This window comes from Oreochromis aureus, linkage group 7 (genome assembly GCF_013358895.1).
Source record: "Oreochromis aureus strain Israel breed Guangdong linkage group 7, ZZ_aureus, whole genome shotgun sequence".
NCBI classification, from domain to species: domain Eukaryota; kingdom Metazoa; phylum Chordata; class Actinopteri; order Cichliformes; family Cichlidae; genus Oreochromis; species Oreochromis aureus.
This window is the reverse complement of record NC_052948.1, coordinates 21,534,652-21,559,445: the sequence shown is the minus strand read 5'-3', so window position 1 is coordinate 21,559,445 and position 24,794 is coordinate 21,534,652. Positions and strand designations below refer to the sequence as shown.

The 24,794-nt window shown below is 43.4% G+C and overlaps 2 protein-coding genes across 6 annotated transcripts in view; one reads left to right on the top strand and one right to left on the bottom strand.

Annotated features, from left to right (window-relative positions):
• LOC116330472 (AP-3 complex subunit beta-2) overlaps positions 1-11,929 on the top strand; it is a 68,632-nt gene extending 56,703 nt beyond the window's left edge. For 3 of the 5 annotated variants that reach the window (XM_031752814.2, XM_031752813.2, XM_031752817.2), the window contains exon 27: positions 8,743-11,929. In XM_031752814.2, the coding sequence (XP_031608674.1) occupies positions 8,743-8,929 (187 nt within the window). In that variant the 3' untranslated portion in view covers positions 8,930-11,929. The remainder of the gene's footprint in view (positions 1-8,742) is intronic. The other 2 variants (XM_031752818.2, XM_031752815.2) reach the window with 1 other exon arrangement.
• A 466-nt stretch (positions 11,930-12,395) lies between these two features.
• On the bottom strand, positions 12,396-24,492 carry sv2 (synaptic vesicle glycoprotein 2). The gene is made up of 13 exons (XM_031752807.2): positions 24,364-24,492; positions 22,228-22,311; positions 21,712-21,873; positions 21,021-21,183; positions 19,869-19,990; positions 18,746-18,909; positions 18,573-18,653; positions 17,789-17,887; positions 16,622-16,710; positions 16,155-16,285; positions 15,506-15,601; positions 14,490-14,649; positions 12,396-14,317 (listed from the first exon to the last, which is right to left on the bottom strand). Exons 1-13 carry the CDS (start codon positions 24,455-24,457, stop codon positions 14,134-14,136), a joined length of 1,629 nt encoding a protein of 542 aa, XP_031608667.1. The 5' UTR covers positions 24,458-24,492; the 3' UTR covers positions 12,396-14,133.
• Positions 24,493-24,794: the final 302 nt, after the last annotated feature.

Sequence of the window (24,794 nt, the reverse complement as noted above, 5' to 3'; positions counted from 1 at the left end):
TGTGGACGTTAAACATGATGACAGAGACCAGTGTCTCGATTCGTGATTGAGGTGTGAGACAAACGACCACGTCCAAGTGAGTCAAAACAATGATTTTATTAAACACACGCGTGGGAAGATACACACCACTACACTGTCAGCATAGCTCTCTGCTAGAAAGCACACTTCAAATGGTTTTTAAATATCAGGGTTCACGCCCCTTCTTGCGTCAAGCAGATACGTAACATGCATAAGTTACAGTTAATGACAATTAAAGAGACATTTTCACCATCTTCACTCCAGGTGTTTCCTGTGGTTGTTCTTCTTCACTCTTATCTCTGGAACACCATGACCACATCCTGTACAAAACTGTTGCTTTTGCAGGTACAAAATGCAGCTACAAGCAAAACATATCTCACCTCTACCCTAGAAATGAATCTCCGTGTGGTCTGTGTCTGTAAGCGTGTTGGCGTTGACCTTTACTCCATTCTGTGTCACCTTTCACCACGGATCATCTAGACCACATGTGTCAAAGTCAAGGCCCGCGGGCATAATAAATACGATTGCTGATCGGGTTTGTGAGATGGCCACTGATTTAAGAACACAGTTGTGTGAAAGAAGCAAAATTATGCACTTTATTGCTGTGGATGAAAGTATAGACATGATGGAAATTGCACAGCTGGCCATCTTCATCTGAGTGGAAATATTGAACATTAAATTGATGCACAGGACAACGACAGGAAAAGACATTTTTTAAAAAGTATTGTAGCGGGTCAGGGCTGTTTTGGGGTTCTGTTATTATAGTTCTCTTTCTGTTGTCATGTTGTTATGGTGATGAGTGACACGCTCTCTCGGCGACTGTGTTTCCGGTGAGAAGGCGCCTTTTTTTGTTGTTGTGTTGTTGTTGCCGCTGAGGAGGGAGGTGGCGGCAGTGTTCTCGGCAGAGAGAAATAAACGGGTGCTCCCAAGAAACCTCTGTCTCCTCCATGTCTCAGCTCGCCACATTGGTGTCAGAAGTGGGATTAGCTCACCCCCGCCATAATGGAGAGAGACATTCGGAGGCTGGAGCAAGCTGTCGAGGAGAGCATCCGCTGCTTGGGAAGCTGGCGATTGAGGAGAGAGGAAGCGGGCGGCCATGTAAGTCCCCCGACGGGTCCCGACGGCGCGAGCGCACCACGGCGGCGGCCCGTCGCGACAGACGCTGGGGCAATGCTTCATGGGCTGCCTCTGTCGACCGACACACCGAGCCCCCGACAGCGAGCAGTGATGCCTGCAACGCCAGCTAAGGTACCGAAATACAACGGGCTAACCCCACTAGAGCCCTACCTCTCACAAGAACGGCTAGCCGCGAGGCATAATGGCTGGAGCGACGAAGAGGCTGCTACACACCTAGCGCTAGCATTGGAAGGAGATGCACTGCAGGTACTCCTTGACCTAGCCCCGTCAGAGCAGCATAAGCTCCAGGCCCTCACCATAGCACTCGAGAGGCGATTCGGGCAGCGGCACTCCACTGATCAGAGCAGAGAGCAGCTGACCAACCGGAGCCGTCGGCCGGGGGAGAGCCTGGACACCTTTGCAGCGGACATGTTGCTGCATGCTCGTCGTGGCTACCCGGAGTTCCCAGCAGCAGCCCGTGAGGAGCTTAGCCTGCATGCTTTTCTGCGAGGACTTTTTCCAGAGCGATTACGCCAACACGTCCGCCTGGCCATGCCTCAAACTCTCCGTGAGGCGCTCCTTGAGGCTGAAAGGGCCGAGCTGGTGTTCACCTCGCAACCTAACCAGCAGGTGCCCCCCCTAAACTACCCCCAAATCAGAGTCGCAGACTGCGACGGGGAGGGGGAGGTCGCCGAGATATGCCAGCTGCAACCCTCGGTGTCCCGGAGGCGTCCTCGTTGACCGACCGACCGCTGCTACCGGTGCGATGAGCCTGGCCACGTGGCGCGTGACTGCCCAGCCCCTGCCCCGAAGACCAGGACTACGCAGCCTCAGGGAAACGGGGAGGGAGCGGTGTAGCGAGGGGACCACCGCTCCAGCTTCCTGCCCCCCTCCAAGGACGATGCACGGTGGTGGGCCGAGTTGGGCACCTCAAGGGACTCTACCTGAGCTGCTGTGTTGAGGACCAGCCATGCCAGGCCCTGGTGGACACGGGGTCTACCATTTCCCTGATACGACCTGGCGTGCTCCCTGGAACGTCCGGGCCGTTGGTGAAGGGTTGGTCGCCCACCGACACCCAGTTGATGACAGTGACGGGTGAGAGGGCTGATATGCGGGGGAAGAAACCGTTGCGGATCCGAGTGAAGGATCTGGAGCTGGTGCACGACTTCTGGCTTGCTGACATTCAAGACCAGTGCATTATCGGCCTTGATCTGCTGACCCGCTGGGGGGCCTGCGTCGACACCGCAAAGCGGGCGATCACTCTTGGCACAGAGACTCTTGCCCTCCAGTGCGGTCAAAAGCAGGGAACGGAGGGGACCAGAGCCAGACGAGACAGGCGTCGGGCAGCTGCCGCTCAGCAGATTTCGGGTGCCGGTGGCTCCGGGTCATCTCTACTCACCTCAGCCCCGACCTCTCAGCCCGACAAATCTCCCTCGACCGAGACAACCGAAGCTGTTGGTGACCTGTGGCAGCGCAGCAGCGTAGGTCTCAACGTTGACCAACGCCAGCGGTTGAGATGCCTCCTGGTCGAGAATGTGGACATCTTCGCCGCCAGCGACAAAGACTGCAGGCAGACGGGGCTGGTCCAGCACACCATCGACACCGGCTCTGCTCAACCCATCCGTCTGCGCCCACACCGGCTGCCCCTCTCAAAACGGCAGGTGGCGGAGGAAAAGATCCGTGAGATGGCTGTGGCTGGGGTGATCGAGCCGTCCAACAGCCCATGGCGGCACCCGTGGTCTTGGTGGGGAAGAAGGATGGCAGCCCAAGGTTCTGCGTGGACTTAAGCCGTCTCAATGCAGTCACCAAGAAGGGCTCGTACCCGCTTCCACGGATCAACGAGGCCCTGGATTACGTTACCGGCTCCAGCTGGTTCAGCTCCCTCGACCTACGCAGCGGTTACTGGGAGGTGGAGCTAGCCCCTGAAGCAAGGCCTAAGACTGCATTCACCATTGGACAGGGGCTGTGGCAGTTCAGGGTCATGCCATTTGGGCTCTGCAATGCGCCAGCAACGTTTGAGAGGCTGATGGAGAGGGTGCTCGTGAACATCCCTCGTAGCCGCTGTGTTGTGTACCTGGATGACCTGTTGGTGCACGGTGGCGACTTCGAGAGTGCACTGTCTCACCTGGGCGAGGTCTTTAGCGCCATTCGTCGAGCTGGGCTGCGGCTCAACCCTGCGAAGTGCCGGCTGTTGGCGAGAGAGACTACGTTCTTGGGCCATGTGATCAGTGCTCAAGGTATCGCCACCGATTCCGCAAAGATGGCTGCGGTCCGGGACTGGCCGACTCCCTCGAACGTCAAAGAACTGCAGAGCTTCCTGGGCCTAGCCTCCTACTACCGTCGGTTCATCAAGGGATTCGCGACGATAGCCAGCCCCCTCCACCGCCTGACTGACAAGGGCCAGCCGTTTGGCTGGGGTGATGCCTGCGCTGTGGCTTTTGCACAGCTGAAGGAGGCCCTCACCAGAGCCCCAGTTCTGGCCTACCCGACGCCCGCAACCTTTCATTGTGGACACTGACGCTAGCAATGTAGGAGTCGGGGCGGTCCTTTCCCAGCAGGACGAGGCCGGAGAACGAGTGGTGGCATACTTCAGCCGTGCTCTGGGGCGAGCCGAGAGGAACTACTGCGTGACCTGGCGGGAGCTGCTAGCGGTGCGGCACTTCCGGCCATACCTGCACGGCTGCCGGTTCCTCCTGCGCACTGACCATGCATCTCTGACCTGGCTCCTGAACTTCAAACACCCAGAAGGTCAGGTGACCCGCTGGCTGGAGGTCCTTCAGGGCTACGACTTCGAGATCCAGCATCGGGCAGGTCGGCAGCATGGCAACGCTGATGCCCTCTCTAGACGGCCCTGCATGGCCGTCGAGTGCCGCTACTGTCTGCGACAGGAGGAGCGGGCCCAGGAGGCGCTGGGGGTGGCTACTGCTCAGGCCACAGCCAGCGGAGGGGGGTGGCTCCCATTGACAACGCAGCAGCTGAGGCGGGAGCAGGAGGCCGACCCGACGTTGTCGGGTCAGGAGCCCAAGGTGAAGGCCTACTACTCCCAGCACAACAACCTGGAGACCCACGACGGCCTCCTGTACCGGAGATGGCGGGCCCCCGGTCAGGGCAGAGATCTCCTGCAGCTGTTGGTGCCTCGGTCGCTGCGGTCGCAGGTGCTTGAGCTTGTCCACGGCTCGGTGGGGGCAGGCCACTATGGGAACGCCAAAACTCTCCGCCGCCTCAGGGGACAGTTCTACTGGCCTGGCTGTCGACGGGATGTGGAACTTCACGTGCACTGCTGTGACACCTGCACGGCGCAGAAGGGCTCCACTGCCCCCCTTCAGCAGTACTTGGTGGGGACCCCGATGGAGCGAGTGGCAGTGGACGTCCTAGGGCCTTTCCCCGTTACGGAGTCAGGGAACCGGTACGTGCTGGTGGCGATGGACTATTTCACAAAGTGGCCGGAGGCCTACGCGGTGCCGGACCAGAGGGCGACGGCGACGGCAGAGAGGCTGGTGGAGGAGATGTTCGCCCGTTTTGGGGTCCCGGCTGAGCTCCACAGTGACCAGGGGCGCAACTTCGAATCGAAGGTCTTCGGGGAGATTTGTCGGCGGCTGGGGGTGGAGAAGACAAGAACCACACCGCTCCACCCGCAAAGCGACGGCTTGGTCGAGCGTTTTAACCGCACACTGGCTACCCAGCTCGCCATTCTCACCAGCCGCCACCAGCGGGATTGGGACCGACATCTGCCCCTGGTCCTTTGGTCGTATCGGACTGCGGTTCAGGAGTCCAGCCAGTGCACGCCTGCCGCTTTGATGTTTGGGCGGGAGCTCTGGACGCCTGTGGATCTGGTGTTTGGGTCCCCCCCCGAGCCGGAGATTGACGGTGGGCCAGAGATGGACTACTACAGGAGGCTGAGGGAGCGGCTGCAGGTGGTTCACGACTACACCCGCCAGGCCCAGGCCAGCGCCGGAGTACGACCGAAAAGAGCCTACGACACCAAGTGCCGGGGGGAGGCTTTTGTGCCTGGCGACAAGGTTTGGGTGTACTGCCCGGTTCGCAAGAGAGGAGTGTCCCCGAAACTGTGCAGTCACTGGCAAGGGCCGGCGGAGGTCGTGGAGCGGCTAACGGAAGTGGTGTACCGTATCCGCATGCCGGGCCCGGGGTGCATGGTGGTGTTGCACCGGGACAGGCTTTCACCGTACCGACCGCTCGCTCCGGCAGACGCCGGGGCAGGGGATGCTGGTGACACCCCACGTTCTGATCCGAGTGACTTTTCCCCCGCCGGTCAAGACCGGCCGGTGCGCCAAAAGAAGGCACCTGGACACTTACAGGACTTTATGTGGGGTAATGGGGCTGTCGGGGACGACTGACCCCTTAGGTGGGAGCTATGTAGCGGGTCAGGGCTGTTTTGGGGTTCTGTTATTATAGTTCTGTTTCTGTTGTCATGTTGTTATGGTGATGAGTGACACGCTCTCTCGGCGACTGTTTCCGGTGAGAGAGCGCCGTTTTTTGTTGTTGTGTTGTTGTTACCGCGCTGAGGAGGGAGGTGGCGGTAGTGTTCTCGGCAGAGAGAAATAAATGGGTGCTCCCAAGAAACCTCTGTCTCCTCCGTGTCTGAGCTCGCCACATTGGTGTCAAAGTGTAACCGACATGAAACTGCCCTGGGACAAACTTGTTGGACTTAGAACAGATGGAGCGCCGGTGTTGTGCGGTGAAAAAAGCGGACTAGTCAGCAGGATGCGAGTAAAGATGCAGGAGGAGAACTGTACCGGTGAGTTATCAGCATATCACTGCATCATACACCAGGAAACGCTGTGTGGTAAAGTCCTAAAAATGGAGCATGTAATGATCACCATAACGCAAACCGTAAATTTGATCTGAGCTAAAAGTTTAAATCACTGTCAATTTCAGTCTTTTATGTGGGAAATAGATTCAGAGTTTGCCGACATTCCATATCATACAGAGGTCCGTTGGCTGAGTTGGGATAAAAATTCTCAATAGAGTTTTTGAGCTCAGCAAGGAAATCTGTCAGTTCATGGACATGGCATGTATGATGCGGTGAAGGCATTTCAAGTGAAGCTGTCACAAATGCACCAGTGCAACCTGCCTCACTTTCCCTGTTGCCAATTAATGTTGAACCAAGTCAGCGGACTTTGCTGAACTGCACCTGTGCAGATTCAGATGGAGCTGCAGTGTAATGATACACTCAAGGGAAAGTACGACACTGAATGGCCCGCACAGTTTATTAGTTCCATTCCAGAAGCAATGCCCCAGCTCGTCTACATGCGGCTCCAACCTTGTGTATGCTTTCATTTATTTTTTCTGGGGGTTTTGGCAGCATGTTCATATTTCTAACTTGCATAATTTTGACAGGATCTATTTTTATGAAGAGCAAAATATTTAAAGTTAAATTTTATTTTTTTAAGTTTATTTCATCTGGAATAATATTCCTGTCTGTTTTTATTCATATTTATGTTTAAAAAACATTGTTTTAGTGTGTTCAATAAATGTTTATCTTGTTTGGCCCGCGACCTAAAGTGTGCCTTGAGTTTTGGCCCCCTGTGCAATTGAGTTTGACACCCCTGATCTAGACAGTCTCGCGAGATGAAGCTTATGACCCTCAAAAGACTGAATGCTGATTCTTTTTATGAGCACACTTGCAATATGTATAAGAAAATGATTATAATTACTTCATTTAATAAAAGTTTTACCAAAATGCCACTACTCAAGCTTAATAAAAATGATATAATTCACACACTCCCCCCTCGACCTTCGAAGAAGGTCATCATACTTCTCTTTGTCTTACTCCTCGGTCCATTCGGCCACCTCCACCTCCAACAATGGCATCATAGACCCCGGACCTGTTGGCCCCGAATCCACAGCCCTCTCTATTACCTTTTCCAGCACTCTTCTGGCGCAAGGAATGAGACAACCTGTAACCAGTATTCCTATGAAAGTAGCAAGAGAAAACATGGCAGACATAAACAACCCCTTCCATTGCCCAAAAACAGAGGCCATCCAGCTCTCCAGTGCATTGTTGACTCCCGAATGTTCATGCATAGTTTTGGATAAAGTTTTCAGGCCCTCCAGAGCCCTGGTTACAGAGCCATCTGGAGCGGTGTTGTTGGGAATGAAGGTACAGCACATGTCACCAAACATGGCACACACGCCCCCTTTCTCGGCCAACAACATGTCCAGGGCCATCCGATTTTGCACTCCCATTAAAGAAGTCGGCCCCAGTTGCTCTGCAAACCCTTCCATGGCGTCTCTGGTTAGGTTAGAGAGTCTCAGCAAATTGTAATGGACATAATTAATGCGATCACCATTTTTATTTGTAGTTACCCATATGATTATACTTTCAAACCCTGCAGCTATTTGATCAACTAATTTATACTCATCAGGAACTCCCCTTGGGACTCCTATTGAGTCAATCCAGGTAGGCAAGTCCGTTCTGGGGTCATAAGCGTGTGTACCTTTTGTGCCTCTCTTTACCAAAATATGTCTCCTACGTCTGGCTGCCAGTGTGCGTGTGTCATGTTGTGGTGTGGCTTTCACCTTACTCCCTATCAGCATCAGTGGGGCACCCAACCGCACCATTGCGCATGTCCCCACACTCCCCAGAGGAACACGCACCAAAAGGGTGTGATGTCCACAATAGTAATACAACCCACTTCTAGCCCAGGTGCTAATTATGGTGTTTGCGTCACTTACATTGTTTGTAGTTCTCCCTGTAAGTGTGGTCGTGCACCAACTTGAATCAATTTCTCCTAGAGTGTACTTGACGCTGTCCGTTGAGAATTTAAAATGTGTAATTATTTTGTTTGGGTATGAATGGTCCTACTTGTGTGCGCTTGTCAATTGGTGGATATAAACTGGACAGTGTGGTGCAGTTGCCGGTGCTCACTGCTTCTCTAGTTAGCCTCAGCATACAGTTATAACCCCACTCGTCCTCCGGGTACAGTGGCGTGGGCTCAGTGAACAAACGGGGTCTAGCTGTGGCACAAGCAACACAATCATCTACCTGCTCTTCCCTAGCATTTTGAGCTACCCAATCCAGCCAGAGAATACTGTCACCGAATCCTGTGGCACGCTCAATTAAATCTTGTGGTTTCAGCCGGGTGTAGTCGACTACAACTGCTTTCCCGTCTGATTGGCGATTGTCTTTTATCAGTGATGTCCCGTTATCATTTACTTTCGGCTCTTTTGACCTAGCTTCCTTAGCGTTCCACAAAACGCAGAAGAAAGTAACAAAACCAACAAATCTAACAGAGACACAAAACACAAGAAATACACGACAAAAGCCTGTGACTGTGACATTCAGGAACCAGTACATCATCTGTACAAACCTGATACAGCATCAGCCGTTCAATGTTTTAGGGGGGGAAAGGGTGCACATATATTCACAATAAGCTGACTTGAAATAGGATGTGATGCAGTTCTAGAATATTGATCAGAGTATTCTAGAAAATTTCTAGAAAAAACCCCAATTTTTTTGCACTAACTTTGCACTCATTGTTGTGTTTCACAGATGATATTTTTGTCCCGCTGACTCATGTGATGTCTATCCCTTCTTTGTTCTGTGGCTTCATCTTTACTTCTTGATCTTTACCGCCTTGACCTCAGTCCTCCTCTTCCTCCTCCTGATCATCCTGTCCACAGGTTTGCCGGCAGGACGGTGACCAGTGGCAGCTTGGTGCTGGTCACCGTGGCAACCAAAGAGGAAGGAGCCGCCCAGCTGACGGTCAACTGTGAGAAAATGGTGATCGGCACGATGCTGGTGAAAGACATCCTCCAGGCTCTAACGCAGTGACGTGAACCAGCTCTCCAGCTTTGAACTCCACCCCCACCCGCACTTCAGCCATCCCTCACATATCATCTAAGACTTGTCAGTGTAGCATCTCCTGCAAGCCGTGTCAGTGAGGAAGCTTCCACAACATTTGTTTTGTTAGAAGAGCCCCAAACTTTTAGAAGTTACTCCCAGAGACAGTGAATGCCACACCCGGACCTGACAATTAAAACTGAACCTGAATGTTTTTACTTGACTATCCAAAAATACTAATTTCCGAACGTTTCAGGGGTTTTTTTCTTTCCTTGAGGAGCTAATTGGATTTACTGGACTCACATTTATTTAATCAAAAACTTTTTTCTTTAGTATAAAATTGATGTCAGAATTTGTTTCCTGGATAAACATTAATCGAGGCTGCAGGTTTATTCTTGGCTTTGGGGAAAAAAACAGTGGCTCTGAAGCATTCAGCCACAGCCTGTGATCTTCCCCAGTGGAGGCAGTTGCTCAGTTGTCATGGACAAAGACTGAATAAATTGCATTTTTCATCATTTGTGAAATCAAAATAAGCTACAGCGACGACTAGGATTAGGACAAAGTCATTCGTGATATTCGAATCCAATATGTGATGCTAGATTTTTCTGTGCTCTGACCTGGTACACAGTAAAATCTGGAGTAGGACACATCTTAAAAGAAAAATCCAGAAGAATCTTCAATCAGTAGCAGAAAATAACAAAAACATGTGCAGTAAGATGTTCACTAGGTTCAGGCTGGCGGCGGTGAAAGAGGTATTAACACTGTGCAGTAAGAATATGTGACTCTTGGCAATCAGGACACTTTATTTTCCCAATAAAGTGGCCCTACACCATAAACTTTGCTCACTCAAGATCTCCCTTGATTTTTTTTTATTTTTTTTTAATCTCAGACTAGATTTAATCCATGTGTAGGAAACTGAAATAATAATACATTTTCATTGTGACTGCTGGTTTGATATATTTTTTGCTTTTATTCCAACTTTATGTATATCAGGTAATGACTAAACCATCTCTATGACAAATGAGCAACGTCATATGCTGAGGAAAGACTGGACCTCCACAGGTTTTCGTCAGAACCGAAGGTCTTTCTATGGTGTTAACATGAAGATGTAACAACTTTCAGTTCATTTTATTTATATAGCTACAATTCACAACAAAAGTTGCCTCAGTATGTTTTATATTGTAAGATAAAAATCTTACAACAATATAGAGTAAACCCCAACAATCAGATGCCCCCTGTGAGCAAGAAAAACTCCCTTTTCCTCTGGCAGAATCAGGCTCAAGGATGGGCAGCCATCTGCTGCAACTGGTTTGAGGGGCTATCAAACTGTTTTAAGATGCAGAGATACTCTGAGATACATGAAATGGGTAAAAGACTATCATTATATTCCCTCAAATCAGGTGGCACTGTCACAGTTATTTAAATTCATTACAAGATACAAGAAGATAGCTGATCTAAGACGGCTACCGTTTAACCTCAACTATGTGATTTTGGTATACTATTAATGAACAACTCCCCAGAGTTTTATCTCATAATTGGTGATTTTTAGCATGTGGTTAGCTGTCAAAGTGCACATGTTCATCACAGTAAGTGGGGCACTGATAAAAGCTGAAACGTATACATGCTGTTTTATTGCAACATGTAATGCAGTACAACTGTAAGGTGTGGTGTGTGTCTGTGTGTGGAGGTGATGACACTGAATATCAGCCTAACAATATGAAGTAGCGCTTTTCATTAAAAACTGTAACACTTGACTTGACATCATCATGAAGCACATTAAAATCACAAAAATCATCATGCTTGATAATACAGAAATGTTTTTTGGGTTTCTTTTCTCTGATTTCAAATTTCTGTGAATTAAACCCAGCGTTTAACCCCAACTCCAACCGAAATACTTAAGAAATATCACCAAATTATTTTCTTAATGATCATTTTGATAAATGATTTATCTACTAGTTATATTCTCATATAAGTGAACTGTGATTTGGACTCTTAAAAAACAGGATTTTCGCCCACTAAATTCTCAACCGAGTCTCGTAGACAAGCGTTTACTGCAAGTCATTCTGCATGGGTTCAATGAGGTGGTAGTTTTGGTGTCTTCTGTTTGTTTATGTGCATAAAGGAAGTAATATATTGACCATAGAGCTGTAGCATATTTTTCTAATTTTTGTTAGCTTCCGAGAAGGCAAAGCTAGCAGTTTTCTTCGGTTTCTGTGTCAAGCTAACGGGTTGCTAGCTGTAGCTATAGAGTTAGCTTGCTTAAATGAGACTTAACTGACTTTTGGCAACATAGCAAAGATAAATCTTTGTCAAAAATATAAAAGCATTCATTTAGATTTCTATTTTCAGAAAACTCAGCCTATATTTACTAGTAAATAACACAATGAAGCTTTGAAGTGAAAGGTTCGCAAAAGCTTATAACAAAACTCAACCCATTCAGCTTTCCATAAAGTTGATTTAGTAAAGAAACATTTAGATTATGTTTGAGTATGTGCTGAAGATAATGTGCGTGATTTTCAAGTTAAGTGTTGCTTTTCATCTCAGTGGTCAGGCTGGTTTCGTGGCTAATTACATTTGATGCCCCTTTTTTTTCTTTTAATATCCTCATCTGTGCTGCAGACGCATGTTTCTTAACTCTAGCAGTATCTGTGTACTTCTTTTTACTGTTGGAAACTGTCATGTAATCTCCCAAAGCTACAGCAGTAGTGAACAGACTTTATTTTGGCCTTTAACGTACCTCTCGCATTGTCTGTTGTTTGCCCGTTCGCTCCAGCAGCCATGATGATAAAGGTAAACAATAAGAAAGTCTACTTTCAAAAGTAAAAATACAGAAAAGCGTGAACTCTATTCTCCAAATCAAGCGTAGGGCCACCTGTTTCATCTGCTTTCAAAATATCCAAAGTACAGCTCCTCATACCCGTGTGTGGTTGTGAAATGTGGTCCTGAGGTATTACAAGTATATTTATTATACAAATAAAAGTACAGATATGGTGTTGCGTGTGTCTACTTTTTTATGGTCTGTTGACTTTAGTTAAATCGACCACAGACAGCTGCCGTAACTGAAGGAAGCAAGACTGGCAGTTTGAATAATGACGAGTAAAACAGAAGTTGTAAAAAGCCTGCTGTATTTGCTGAAATCGAACTCGTCCATCTGTTTTGCATCTTTGTAGTGACAAAGATGCAAAACAGCGCTAAAGTTAAAAGTAACAAAAAGCTGGTAAACAAAGTGGTATTAAAGAGAAACAGCTGGAGGAACAGTTTGCAAATAATGAGGTTAGCTAGCAACACATTAGTAGCATGACTGCTTCTCTTTTCCTAACACCTTATAAACTTTCCTTCACACCTTTCCTTGACCTCATGAAGTTGTTCATCGACGTCGTGGTAAAGAGACGTAGGAAGGATGCAGGAAGTCTTTCTTGTTTTTTTGACACAACAAAACAGCAAAAACACACACATGTGAAATGAAGAAAAAGCTGCATTTATTTAAAAACCTGATTAAGGCGTTACAAAATAATTGTAAATCTGCTTTAAATTTTTACAAAATCCCTGATAGGATCATCAATGTAGTCTATCAGGCAGATATTAAGGTAGTCTGTAAATGATTTGGTCCTTTTGCCATCACTGCACTCCGAAATCTTTGGTTTTCTACTCAAACTGAACTAAACTTGCCCGATCCAGTTTGACAGGACAATATCAGACTGAACCTACTGAAATCTATTCTGTGCATAAGTATAGACTTTTTGGAAACCATTTGCTATGATGGCTGATTACACCACCTATGCAGGTCAGGAAACTCCAAAAACATCATAAAAGGCCATTTATTCAGCCATATATTTGAAGGCCACTTATTAAAACGCTTTTTTCTAGCTTCATGGTTTTATTCTTAGATTGCACTAATGCAGCTTAGCATGATTCACAGTTACAAATCATTTAAAAAAACTAATAGCACTTATCTTACACTTGGCCTTGGTGCTACCCCTCAAGAGGAACTGTGATATGAGAGGAGGAACGGAGGAAGAAAAGTAAAGGTGTAGTACAAAAAATTATAGTGTACTGTCAGTTTCACTGAAATTGCTCTGTTATTGGTGTTATTAGCTGATAAACTTGGTTTTTCACAATTCAAATGAGACATGGCAAAAAACTGCTGCTGCTTTAAGTCAGCCTTGTTCGATTGGCTGAACCTCACATCCAGAAGATGTGAATGCAGCCTGAGTAAGAGTTTGTGTGCTCAAAGCCAGAGCCGTGTCCCTGAGTAGATCCTATTAGGGACAAGGCATAAGACTACATTTGAGCATCCTCCACTGTGACATAATATACATTCACTGGCCATATTGAGTACACTTGGTCAACTGCTTCTTAAGACAAATATCTAATCAGCCAATCACATGGCACCACCTGAGTGCATTTCAGCGTGTAGACATGGTCAAGACGACCTACTTAAGTTCAAACTGAACATCTGGACAGACAGCTGTTTTAATTGATTTTCCTTTCAGATAAGAACAGGAAGCTGAGGCTATATCAAAAAAGGTTCATCAAAATTAGAAAACAGAAGACTGGAAAAATGTTGGCTGACCTGATGAGTCTCAATATCTTCTGCAACATCTGGCTGGTAGGGTCAGAATTTGGTGTAAACGACATGAAAGCATGGATCCATCCTGCCTTGTATCAACAGTTTGGGATGGTGGTGATGGTGTAAACATGTGAGGGATATTTTCTTGGCATCATTTATATGACAGAGCCTACCTGAGTATTGTTGCCGTCCACATTCACCCCTTTATGAGCACAGTGTACTCACTATACCCAACTAGTTTCTTAAACATGACAGGAAAGGAAAAATCACAAGACCTACAGTCGAGCCATCACTCTTCAGTAAACCAGATAATAAGGCCCCATTTTCTCACTTTGAATATGGGTTTTGTCATTTACATACAAACTTTTTACAGGTATCCAGGATTTTAATAACACACTGGCACTTCTTTCTCAGCTTCCAGTAATTCTTGGAAGGCAGAGAGAGCCGACTATTTTTTGACAATTTGTCTTAGCGGTGGAATTTTTAAATTAGGCACCATAGAAAAAAGATGACAGAAGGCACAGGATTCAGCCAGAAAATACAGAGATTACAGAGCTTCAAGTCGCTTTACCCGTCCATGAGGATGTTAAGAGGAAGCTGAATCCATTTAAAACAATGTGAGTCTTCACGTGAGCTCTGTCTGCCTGGTTTGTGGGAGCAGAAGACTCACCAGTCCTCCAGTGAGCAGCAGGGCTGACACCAGCAGGATGGGGACAGCACAGTTTGCGTCCACCAACCTTCCAAAGACCAAGTTACCCATGATGGCTGCCACTCGGCCCACGCCTGTGAAGAAACCAAGAGCAGAGGACCTGAGAGAAAAATGAAAAGAAAAGAGATTCAGTATATGTGCATGTGACCTCTCTGAGTTAGAATAAAACACCTCGATGGATGAGTTAATCGATTAAAAAAAATACAAAAAAGAAATCTTAGTTTGATCTACATTTCTATACATGGCTGAATCTGAGTTTCAAGACCGGTTACCGTAGCTTTGTCGGGTAGAGCTCAGTTCCTACGACATCCAGCGCATTCCAGGCAATCACGGACACCCCGCTGAAGACGCAGGACAGGATCAGACTCTGAGCTTTGGTCTGAACCACATAGATGAAGAAGACACTCAGACTGGACAACAACAGGCTGCCGGCTGGAGAAAGTAACAAAGAGGGAGAGATTTATTTGTCAAGCACTGACTTAAAGGTGGGCGTTCTGTAGCAGCTCGGTTTTCTGTGTTTTTACATTTGTTTGTAGTGTGACAGCTTCTTTAATCATGACTCAGAGCTTTTGAAGATGAAGATGGAGCGTTTGCTTAACTATGAATGGGTTGTGTTAAAGACAGTGATATGCAGCGATGAACTCTAAGTGTCAACTCATTGACAAATTCAGAGAAAAAATTATATACAAAAAACAAGCCACGGAAAAATAAAGCTGAATGTTTACTGGAGGCTGGCTCCAAACGTGAGTCAATCCTCTCTGACTTCTATGTTACAACGTTACAGCAGAACAGACTGTCACGATAATAGAATTTCCTATAAACTTTTTTTTTTTATTCTATTAAGCACGATTATGGGTGTTTTAATGACAGCTTAATTCATGGACTGAACTGGACCTCTCGGTTGTTTCTGGAGTATCTTTAATCCATTCATCTAAAAAAATAAAATAAAAAAAAAATAGTAATAAAAACACATGTTGCTCTATTTTGCCTTGGATGTATGATTGGTATTAAATTTAAAAAAACCTAAATAAAATCTAGCAAGATGTCAATTATTTTAGCTGTGTAGCTCCATTCACTCCATGGACTGTTTCTTGAGCACCACTTGCTGTGGCCACAATTTCTGTGGTTACTGGTTACTGGTTCAGGGTTCCTGTGAGGTGGAATGGCTCTCCTGGATTGGCTCTGCTATGATCTTTTTTTTAATATACAGCCTATGATTATATACAACATGTATGGGAGACTGTTAAGGCATGAAAACATAATGATTTGTGAAAGAAAAAAAACTCACAAAGCAGAGCCTTTCCTCCAGTGCTGTCCATCACAAGAATAGTGAAGATGTTACCCGGCAGGTTTGCCGCAGCTATGATGAAGCCATCCCTATATACTGTGAGGTAACAGACAAATACAGGAAGACGAGCGTGGACAGGAGAAAGACATACGGTGAGAAATGGATGGACCAGAAAAAAACAAATAAAAAACAACTCGATATAAACTGAAATAAACCTTCAAATTTGATTATAAAAAATAAATACTGCAAAATTTTTCCATATTAGATTAACTTGGGTCTTTGAGCAAACATCATTTGACAACCGTGCACTGGTAAAATATAAAGCTACTGATACAGCAGGTACAGGATTAAAAGACAAAGCAGAAGAAACAAAAAAACCAACACATTAATGGTTTCCTGAGATTTCCTGAGTGAGTCCAGTGTCAGCTGGTGCTTTTAGCTTGTTAGGAAGTCACATTAAAGCAGGTTAAAAAGTAAAGCAGAAGTGTCCTGCACTTGTTGTAAGTTTCAAATATTTGCTTTTCTCTTCCTTTCAAGTATTGTAAAAACTGACTCCTGTCAATGTTAAAGCTGATTTCTTGGCCTCCGTGAGCAGTGTTTGATGCCTGGATGAAAACACTAATATGAGCATGAATCCTCTGAAACACACCTGCTGCTGTCTTGACCAGGTCACAGGTTTCATTCTGACCTGCAGACGGGCGGGACACATTTGCGCAGGGCGAGCCGCCGTCTTCGGTTCTCTCAAACAGCTCAGGAAACCACATCCACAGCCCGTAGTAACTCCACACACACACACACACACACACACACACACACACACACACACACACACACACACACATAAACAAAAGATTTTAACTTTTGATTTAGAATAAAGGGTGAAGTGTGAAAGTTTTAAAATGTAAAAAAGAAGAAATAAGAAAAAAGAAAACCACAATAGAACGTGCAAATATGAGTTTGCCATTTAATTGTTCCCTATCACCTGATGTGATGCCTATCAAATGGTTATCTCACATTAGTAGTATTATTCTTATAAGTCTGATACAATCCCCCAGCGGCTGAACAGTGTGAACAGAGCTGAAGCAAAGCCTGAATGTATAGGTGCCCATTTCTTACCCAAAAGATATTGAGTAGAAAATGATGAGAAGAGGGAAACTCCTGGATTTGAAAGGGCTCCGAAATATCTTTTTAATGGGTGCCAAAGCCTGCAAGTTAACAAGAAAATGATTCATAAGTAAACCAACAAAACCAAAGGAAATGCCTAAACTACTCATGCACTGTCAGTGTTTTCACATTTACTCAATAGCTTAACAAACAAAAGCTTGTTTCCCTTTTGTTAAGTCAAGACTTAATTCAAGGGATTATATTAACTGTTTAGGAATTAAGCCATTTCTATACAAAGTCCCCCATTTACAGATGCTTAAAGCAATTTAACAATTTACTGCTGTGCAGTTTTATTGCCAGATAAGGTCTCTTCCCTCATTTTTTCGTGACTAATTAAGCAGATAAACTATCTGGTAACTGTTCAACGTAATGTTCAATGTGAATTCCAAAGAGAGGTCTTTGAAAGTGAAGGCAGGGATCACTTGGCTACAAAAAACCCCCCAAAAAACAAAACAAGATAAACCTATTGAAAAGATGGCACAAATTTACGAGTGGCCAAATGAACAGTCTGCTGGATTGTTAATTCACTGAACAAAAGGCCGGGAAAAATCACAGAAGACAAATCAAGTGAAGGATGACACAACAGCTAACCAAGTCAAGAACACACCCTCAAGAAGTTAGGCATATAATTTTCATATGTACAAAAAAGGATGCCGTCATTAATGTAAACACAGAGGGTTTACAACAAGGTGCAAAGCACAGGTTACGCTCAAGAACTCAAGGCCATAAATGGGATATTCTTCAGTGGCCAGGTCAGCCACCTGATGTTAGCCTAAAACTGTATAATTTACAGTTACTGATAATAATAATACTATGGCAGGGAAAGGGCTAAGAAGGTCAAATCCAGTTTTGAGTATTCCTAACAAAACAGTTCAAATTAATTTACAACTATTTCTGGTAATTTTTCAAATCAAAACACAAAACAATCCTCAAACGGGAGGATTGTTTTGTGTTTTGCTACTTTTCTCTCCTTTTTAAAATCTTTCAGGATTGAGTATACTCATATTTTACCATTTTCAGCCATTGTTCTTTAAAATAAACAAAACCCTAAATCTTGAAACCAGTACTACCAGACATTCTAAAAATCAGTTAAACTATTAATAATAACAATTACATCACCTTTTTCAAAATATTTGCAAGACGTTCTTTACTTGAGCCCAAGCTTCTGGTCTTGCCTTTGTCACCTTTTTGGGTAGAACTTGTACGCAAACCAAACTCCTACAAAAAGGTTCAGAGGACAGTTGTTACACTTACAGTACTTTTATACAATTGCATGAAGGAAGGAAATGTTGACTGATGACTGATGTTTCGTAAAGGCAAGCAAGGCAAGCAGTGTTTGCCCAGTGAAATCTAAAAATATACCTTACAAGTACATTGTAGTACTTGCTATTGTCAGCTAATTTTAAACATTTTTTAAACATAACTATAGCAGCGCTAACATTTCACAATTTTTCAGCCAGGAAGGAGTTCAGAAAGGTGAAGATGTCTGTGCAGATTGCAGCAATATGTACCAGGATGTCAGAATATACAAAAAGATAGTCATGCAGCACAAAATCATGAATTGGTATTTCTAATCTGGTCCAAGTTTTCTTGCTGTTGTGTTGAACACTGGAGAAATGTTTGTTCTCTTTGTTTGGAGCTGGAAAAGGGGCTGGCCATTGTTTCTGCTCACCTTCCTGTAAAAGTCACTGCTTGCTACTGATTCAACAAAACTGTAGAATACCACACGCGAAATATAAACACACATGGCAGCTTTCACTTCTATTTGATTTCACCTTATCTTTGTCAGTTGCATCACTTTGACTTTGCTTTTTGTGGACTTAAGTTGGTTTTATTTTTGTTTAAAAAATTATTAGATATGTGCAGCAAAAATTAAACATATAGTAGTATACTTATTTCATACCGGAGGAGTCTTTTCTTTTCCTTTCATGTTCAGCTTAAACATCAATCTGAAAACATGGATTGCTTCTTTCTCACGGTCAGCCTGGAAAAGACAGAACACAAAAAATCATCCTAAAGACAACTCAGAAGTAAAAGCGTCCAAGCGACACAAACATTATTTTGGTCTTTCAATACCTCCATGAGGAACTTGGGGCTTTCAGGCATGAACAGCTTGAAAATGAGTGCCGACGTGATGCTGGGAACGGAGCACAGCACCACAAACAGCCTCCAGCTCTTGAACTCCAGTGTTCCCAGAGACAAATATACCCAGGTTCTGGGGATCACCAGCCAGGCCAGACCTGCAGATAAAGGCAAACACAGATAGTCAATATTTCACAAAAAAAAACTACAGTTTATTTTAAGAGAAGTTGAGTTTAACATTTTGTGCAAGTCTGTGCAAAATTTTAAACACCAAAACCAAAAACCCGGTAACAAACACCACTGAGTACGTGCTATCTTTTTTGAAATCCTCAAGAAGCAACATCAGGAACTTAAAAGAAAATCAAGCTGACAAAGAAGTACCAAAAAAACTGCAGTTAACTTGAGTCTAGCTTAACTCCCATGTTAAAATTTCAAACTTTATAGAATTTTAAATCTTCTAAGCCTGTAGTTTCTGCCTTCATAACAGTCGTCTCAAAAGTGAATTTTATTATAGCTCATTCACCTGGATACTAACTGCATACATAACTGCATACACCTGCAGTGAGGGGTGTGGTCACTTTCAATTCAATTCAATTTAATTCGCAGCAACTACTACAGACCCACTATGAGGAAGCACTTGGCGACAGTAGGGAGGAAAAACTTCCTTTTAACAGGAAGAAACACTGATAAGTGCCACGACACAGGAAGCTGTTGTCACTGTGTAAGCCTCACTTTTTCAGTTACTGAACTGAACTCCTTGATTGTATTTGTGCTCTTGGAGCCTTTGGAGCATTTAAATTGAATTCTTGTTTAGTGGTACAGCCTGTTTAAGAAGTTTGTAGTTCAGTTTTGGTGAGTGAAACATGAGTATTTTCTGGTCTTTTACATAGCAATGTTTAGCACTACCTGGTCTCTTTGGACTTGCACATTGCAACATATGCAACATGGTAACTAAGCTTGCTAGCATTAGCTGATAACCTAACACCCCACCGTTCATTCAAATATAATAGCATCTCGCTAAAACCCACATGGAGGGGGTTAAAATGCTAAAATGTTAAAATGCGGCATAACCACAGTTATATTCATTTTTTATATGGAGAATACTCCTTGCTCCCACCTGCAGCCAGGATGTTTCCTGCCATCCAAAAAGTGGCCAGACAACTGATCATCGCACCTCTCCTCAGCCGGGGCATAAACTCTGAGAAGTAGGAGAAAATGACAGGAATCGACCCGCCGACCCTGCAGAGGAGAACAGCATGGTGTTTATTCTTTAGCTGTTTTAGCTGTTTAACAAAGGAAATTTAGATGGTTTTTAAATACAGCGTGGAGGGATGCTGCATGTCTTTCGCTATATTTGGGTATTTCAAAAATGATGACAGTGTTTAAAATCAAACCAGTCAATTATTAATCTGACTGACCTTTGTGCCCCAATAGAGGCATTTTTGTCCTCTAATGACACCAGAGGTACATTTAAAACAACTAAAAGAAGGATGCAGCTTCCCAATGTGGAACTGCCCTAAACTTGAATGTTTTTTTAACAGCCAACAGAAGGCAACTCTTCTGGTTGTAGTATATATGAAAACTGCCCTCAGTTATTAAGAATTTTTTTTTCCAAAATGCCCTCCACAAAGTAAATATTAGGCATTGTAGCAATACAAGTCACATCGTAATGCTTCAAGAATTATTGCTCTAAACATTTAAACATATTTTGTTGAATGTGTGTTAGCCAGTTTTAGGAAACTTTGCACACCTGAATCAATGACAGGTGCATAGAGGAAAAATATATAAAATAACCTCCGCACAATGTCCCACTTACCGTAATCTTTTCTTCAGTTACAACATTTCAGTCTGTGTGACCTTTATCAGCTACACAGAAACAGTCTTCATGCACATTTGCACATATATACAGATTCAGCAAATTAAGGATTCTGGCTATTAGACATCTCACATGTGCATACTATCAATCAGGCAATGAGTCCACTCAAAACGTCAATGCCATTATCATCAAAAAGCCAAATACCTTTTAACATCACCACCTGATGTCAAAACAACACCACCTATGTCTCCTATAGATTCTAAAATTATCACTTAAATTCATGAATTACCACCATTATCAAACCATTTTACAACAAATATTCATTTGCACAAATCAGTGATGTATAATATTCTAAAATAGCAACATTACAATATATACAAATCACATATGAAAACATATGAAAACAAATCCACTCAAAAAAAATTTGAGTGGATTTTTACCCAGTGTTTTTACCCAATGCCACTGATGAACCGCATCAACAGGAAGAGCCAGAACCATGGAGCCAAGCTAGCCAGACCCCCAAACAGCCCATTGACTGTCAGAGACACAATCAAAACCCTGCGACGCCCCTTCTGGTCAGCCAAGTAACCCCACATGTAGCCACCCACCATCATTCCTGGAAAACAGGAAAAAAAAGATGAACTTGGTTTTCCAGATGTAATCAGTGGGCTCAGTCAGTTGCCCAAAACACTGAGTTACAGTCAGGAAAAAAAGTATTTGGACAATGAAGCTTTGCTCCGTATACAGTGGACTGTAAATCTGACAATCAACATGTGAATTAGGCGCAGATTTTCAGCTTTGATTGAAGGGATTTAAAAATATTACATTAAAGTGATTTTATTGATAGTTCAACATTTTCAGAGGCTTAATAATTTTTATAAAATGGTCGTATATTCAGTTATGGTTCCAGTTGTATAAGAAAGGTTTACAAAAAAAGCAGAGAGCAGAGGCTCATAAGGTCTTGTGTGTTTGGCTTGTGTAAGGTCTTGTAGTGTTATGTAACATAAATCAGTAAACTGTTTAAAAAAAAAAAAAAAAAAGCTTCTCATTTCCAAGTTCCACTTTAAACAGTTGACCTATTGCCAAAAAACAGTGGCTTCATTTTCTGTGAAGGGGAGTTTAGGTGGTTGACTAAATGATTCACCGAGGAAAATGCTTGCTGTCAGCAGGCCCATGTCTGAGGAGCTCAGCTGGAGATCACAGCGTGCCGTTGGCAGCAGAAAAGAAACACAAAGAATCTCCACAGCATCGCTGGCATTGGCCCAACCACAAACCACCAGCAGCAGCCAATGGAACAAACCAAAACCTGAGAGCAAAGTGAATAAACAAAGGGGAGAAGCTATTCATTAATGACTCGTTGCATAGCTTTGAAAATCTTTATTTTAGTGTCATAAGCAAACACCTAGGTATTACACCTCTAAAGGTAGCTATTTATTGGTTACTTATTAAAGCTTAAGTCATTCACAGTCGCTTAACCACATATCAGGTAATTGCCATATACTTGCAGGCCAGGCTTAAATTACAAGCCATAACAGCTAAATGTTTCATTTAGCCTTTTAGGTATAAAGTGTATGTCTAAAAGCTTAAATAAGCTTATTTTTCACATGCGTTTCATCTCATATTTACGATGACTAAGTGCAAGACAAAAACATTAGATTACCTGCTCTTTCCACTGCTTCCTCATATGTCAGTTTCTGCAGTACGTGCCCACCAGCTTCTGCTGTTCTGTCAAAAATGACTTCACCTATAAGGCAGCCAAATACACACAAATATGTGTAAAGTTTACAGAGGGTGAAGTGCTTTACTTTCACTGCACTAGCATAAATCGAGCCATAAACTTAATAAGACAAAGAGGCTTGGCTGGGCCATGTAACTGGCTGATGAGGCTTTTTGCAGTTAGACAATTTCTTTCATTAAAACATATCAATGAAGTTACACCAGAGTTGTTGTTTCCATCTGTTTTATAATTTGATACATCTCTATGGTTGCAATGAAAATGTAATTAGCAATTAACTAACTGTTATAATAATTATCTGGCTACAAAATATCACAAAATAATGAAAAATCATTAAAAAACAACAACAACATCACAATGTAGTGCAAAGTGGGAATGAAAGTTTCATAGTAGGATGAAATTTTTTAGAGTGATACCAAAGTATTACCAAATTTCTGTAACGTTTATTATGTGTAGATATTTATGCAAAGTAGCATTTGTGGAAATAAATTAAAGTTAAATGTAACTGGATTATATAAAATATTGTAGTAATTTTAAACAAAAAAAATCCCCATCCCTTTTTTCTGTTTGTAAGAATATTAGCAGATACATCAATATCAGCATTTTTTTACTTCTTAAAAAACAATACATCAGCTGTTCACAATACATCAGTCATCCATTACTTATCAGGCACAGATTTGTTTACCGCTGTAAATAAATGTTGAGGATTAAGAAGTAAAAGTACAGAGTAATCAGAGTACCAGAAAAGGAAATTCTTATCAGGGCCATTTCAAAGTAGTAACATCCTAAAAAAAAATTATTTTAACATTGGATCTGAAAGAAGGCTTTTTAAGGCTACTACAAAAATATACTGGTCCCGTAGGATATTATGCTATAACAACTTGACCAACTGTCCAAATTTTCCACATGCGAGGTGCGCAAAATGTATTTCACCTCTGTTACTAGAATCATATTTACATTTTATACGACCTGAAATGTTCCTGAATTTACCCAGCAAATGAATTTATAGGAGTGTGTTAATAAACACGTGTTATCAAAGAGAAGGTATGATCTGTTTAAAACTAAAATGTAATTTGAATTAATTTCTTCTAAAGAATTTGTTAAAGACATTTGGTCATTTTTTAAATTATTCAGTTTTGTCATATTATTCTTTTTTTTTAATTCAATTAATTTTGAAACAAACAAACAAGTAAAAGGTGGAGAAAGTAGTAAGTAAGTCATTTTTGCAGCTGGAAGTATTTTCAATTTAAATGGACTTTTACAAATAGCATGCTTTATTATGTATTTTAAAGATTTTTGTTTTGTTAATATTTTCATAATTTTACATTGGCTGCACCATGTGCCCTGGAACGTATACCATACACGTGGTGGTAAGCTATCCATATCCAGCTAGAGCTGAAAAACCTAACCAGCCATAAAGATAGATATATATGTATATATAATATGTATATACATATCACTCAGATGACCAACCTGCGTAGTGCAGTAACAAGGAGAACGTTTTATGCTGAAGAGCCATTTTTACTCATGTGATCCACAGTAAGCTTGCGCACGAAGACCACAAATATTATTTTTGACATCTTTATAGGCCAGATGACCAGAATTGTCAATAAGGGTAAACCGAGTGGAAGCCTTAAAACATCAGAGAAATATTCTTTTGAAAGGTTGATGAAAGAGTGACAGATGGTTTCCTAAAACAAAAAAAGGAGTGGTAACTAGAGGACCAGTGAGGGGGATCAATTCAGGTGCACAACTTATTGTAAAGACTTAAAGCATTTAAAAAAAAAAGTCTAATTAAAAAAAAATAGGTGTAAAATATTAGTAAGCTTATACAGCAATAATAACGTTTAAAAACCCCCAACTATATTAGGTAACTGAATTTGAACAAAAAATAGGAGAGATGCCACTTACTTTAATAAAAAATAAAATAAAATAACAATAATAAATAATTTTGACACATATAATTACTTTTTGTGTGGAGGGGGGGTATAGGAATGACAGTCAATGGAATGACCTCTTTATGGATCTTCGTATGCAAGTAAACAAACTGTCTGCCTTTACCTTCATCCGAGTCCAGCTCGCTTGCGTCCAGGCGATGTCCCGTGAGAAGCGGCTGTCGTGCCTCCGTATCTCCGGCATGCTTGTAACGGGACATCTCCTCCAGAGAAGTCGGATGTCTCTAATCTGGGCACTTAAGCTTTGGGTAGATTAGCTAACTTCTCTCCAGATCCGTCAAATCTTCGAGCGCTGCGCGGTGTCCGGTCCTATGACTGCCAAGTCTACAGGCTACAGCTAACACTCAAGCTAACCTGACAAGAAGTAGGAGGAGTAGGACCAGGAAGTGAAAAGACAGCGGCGGGTTTGCACGTCCTGAGCAGTGTCTGTTCTCCACTAGTCAGCCCAGTTTAGGTGTACACCCCCGCCCCGCCGAGGTAAACCACACGGCGAAGGTAACGTTAGCTGCTAACCGAAGGAGACACGTCTGTGTGAGA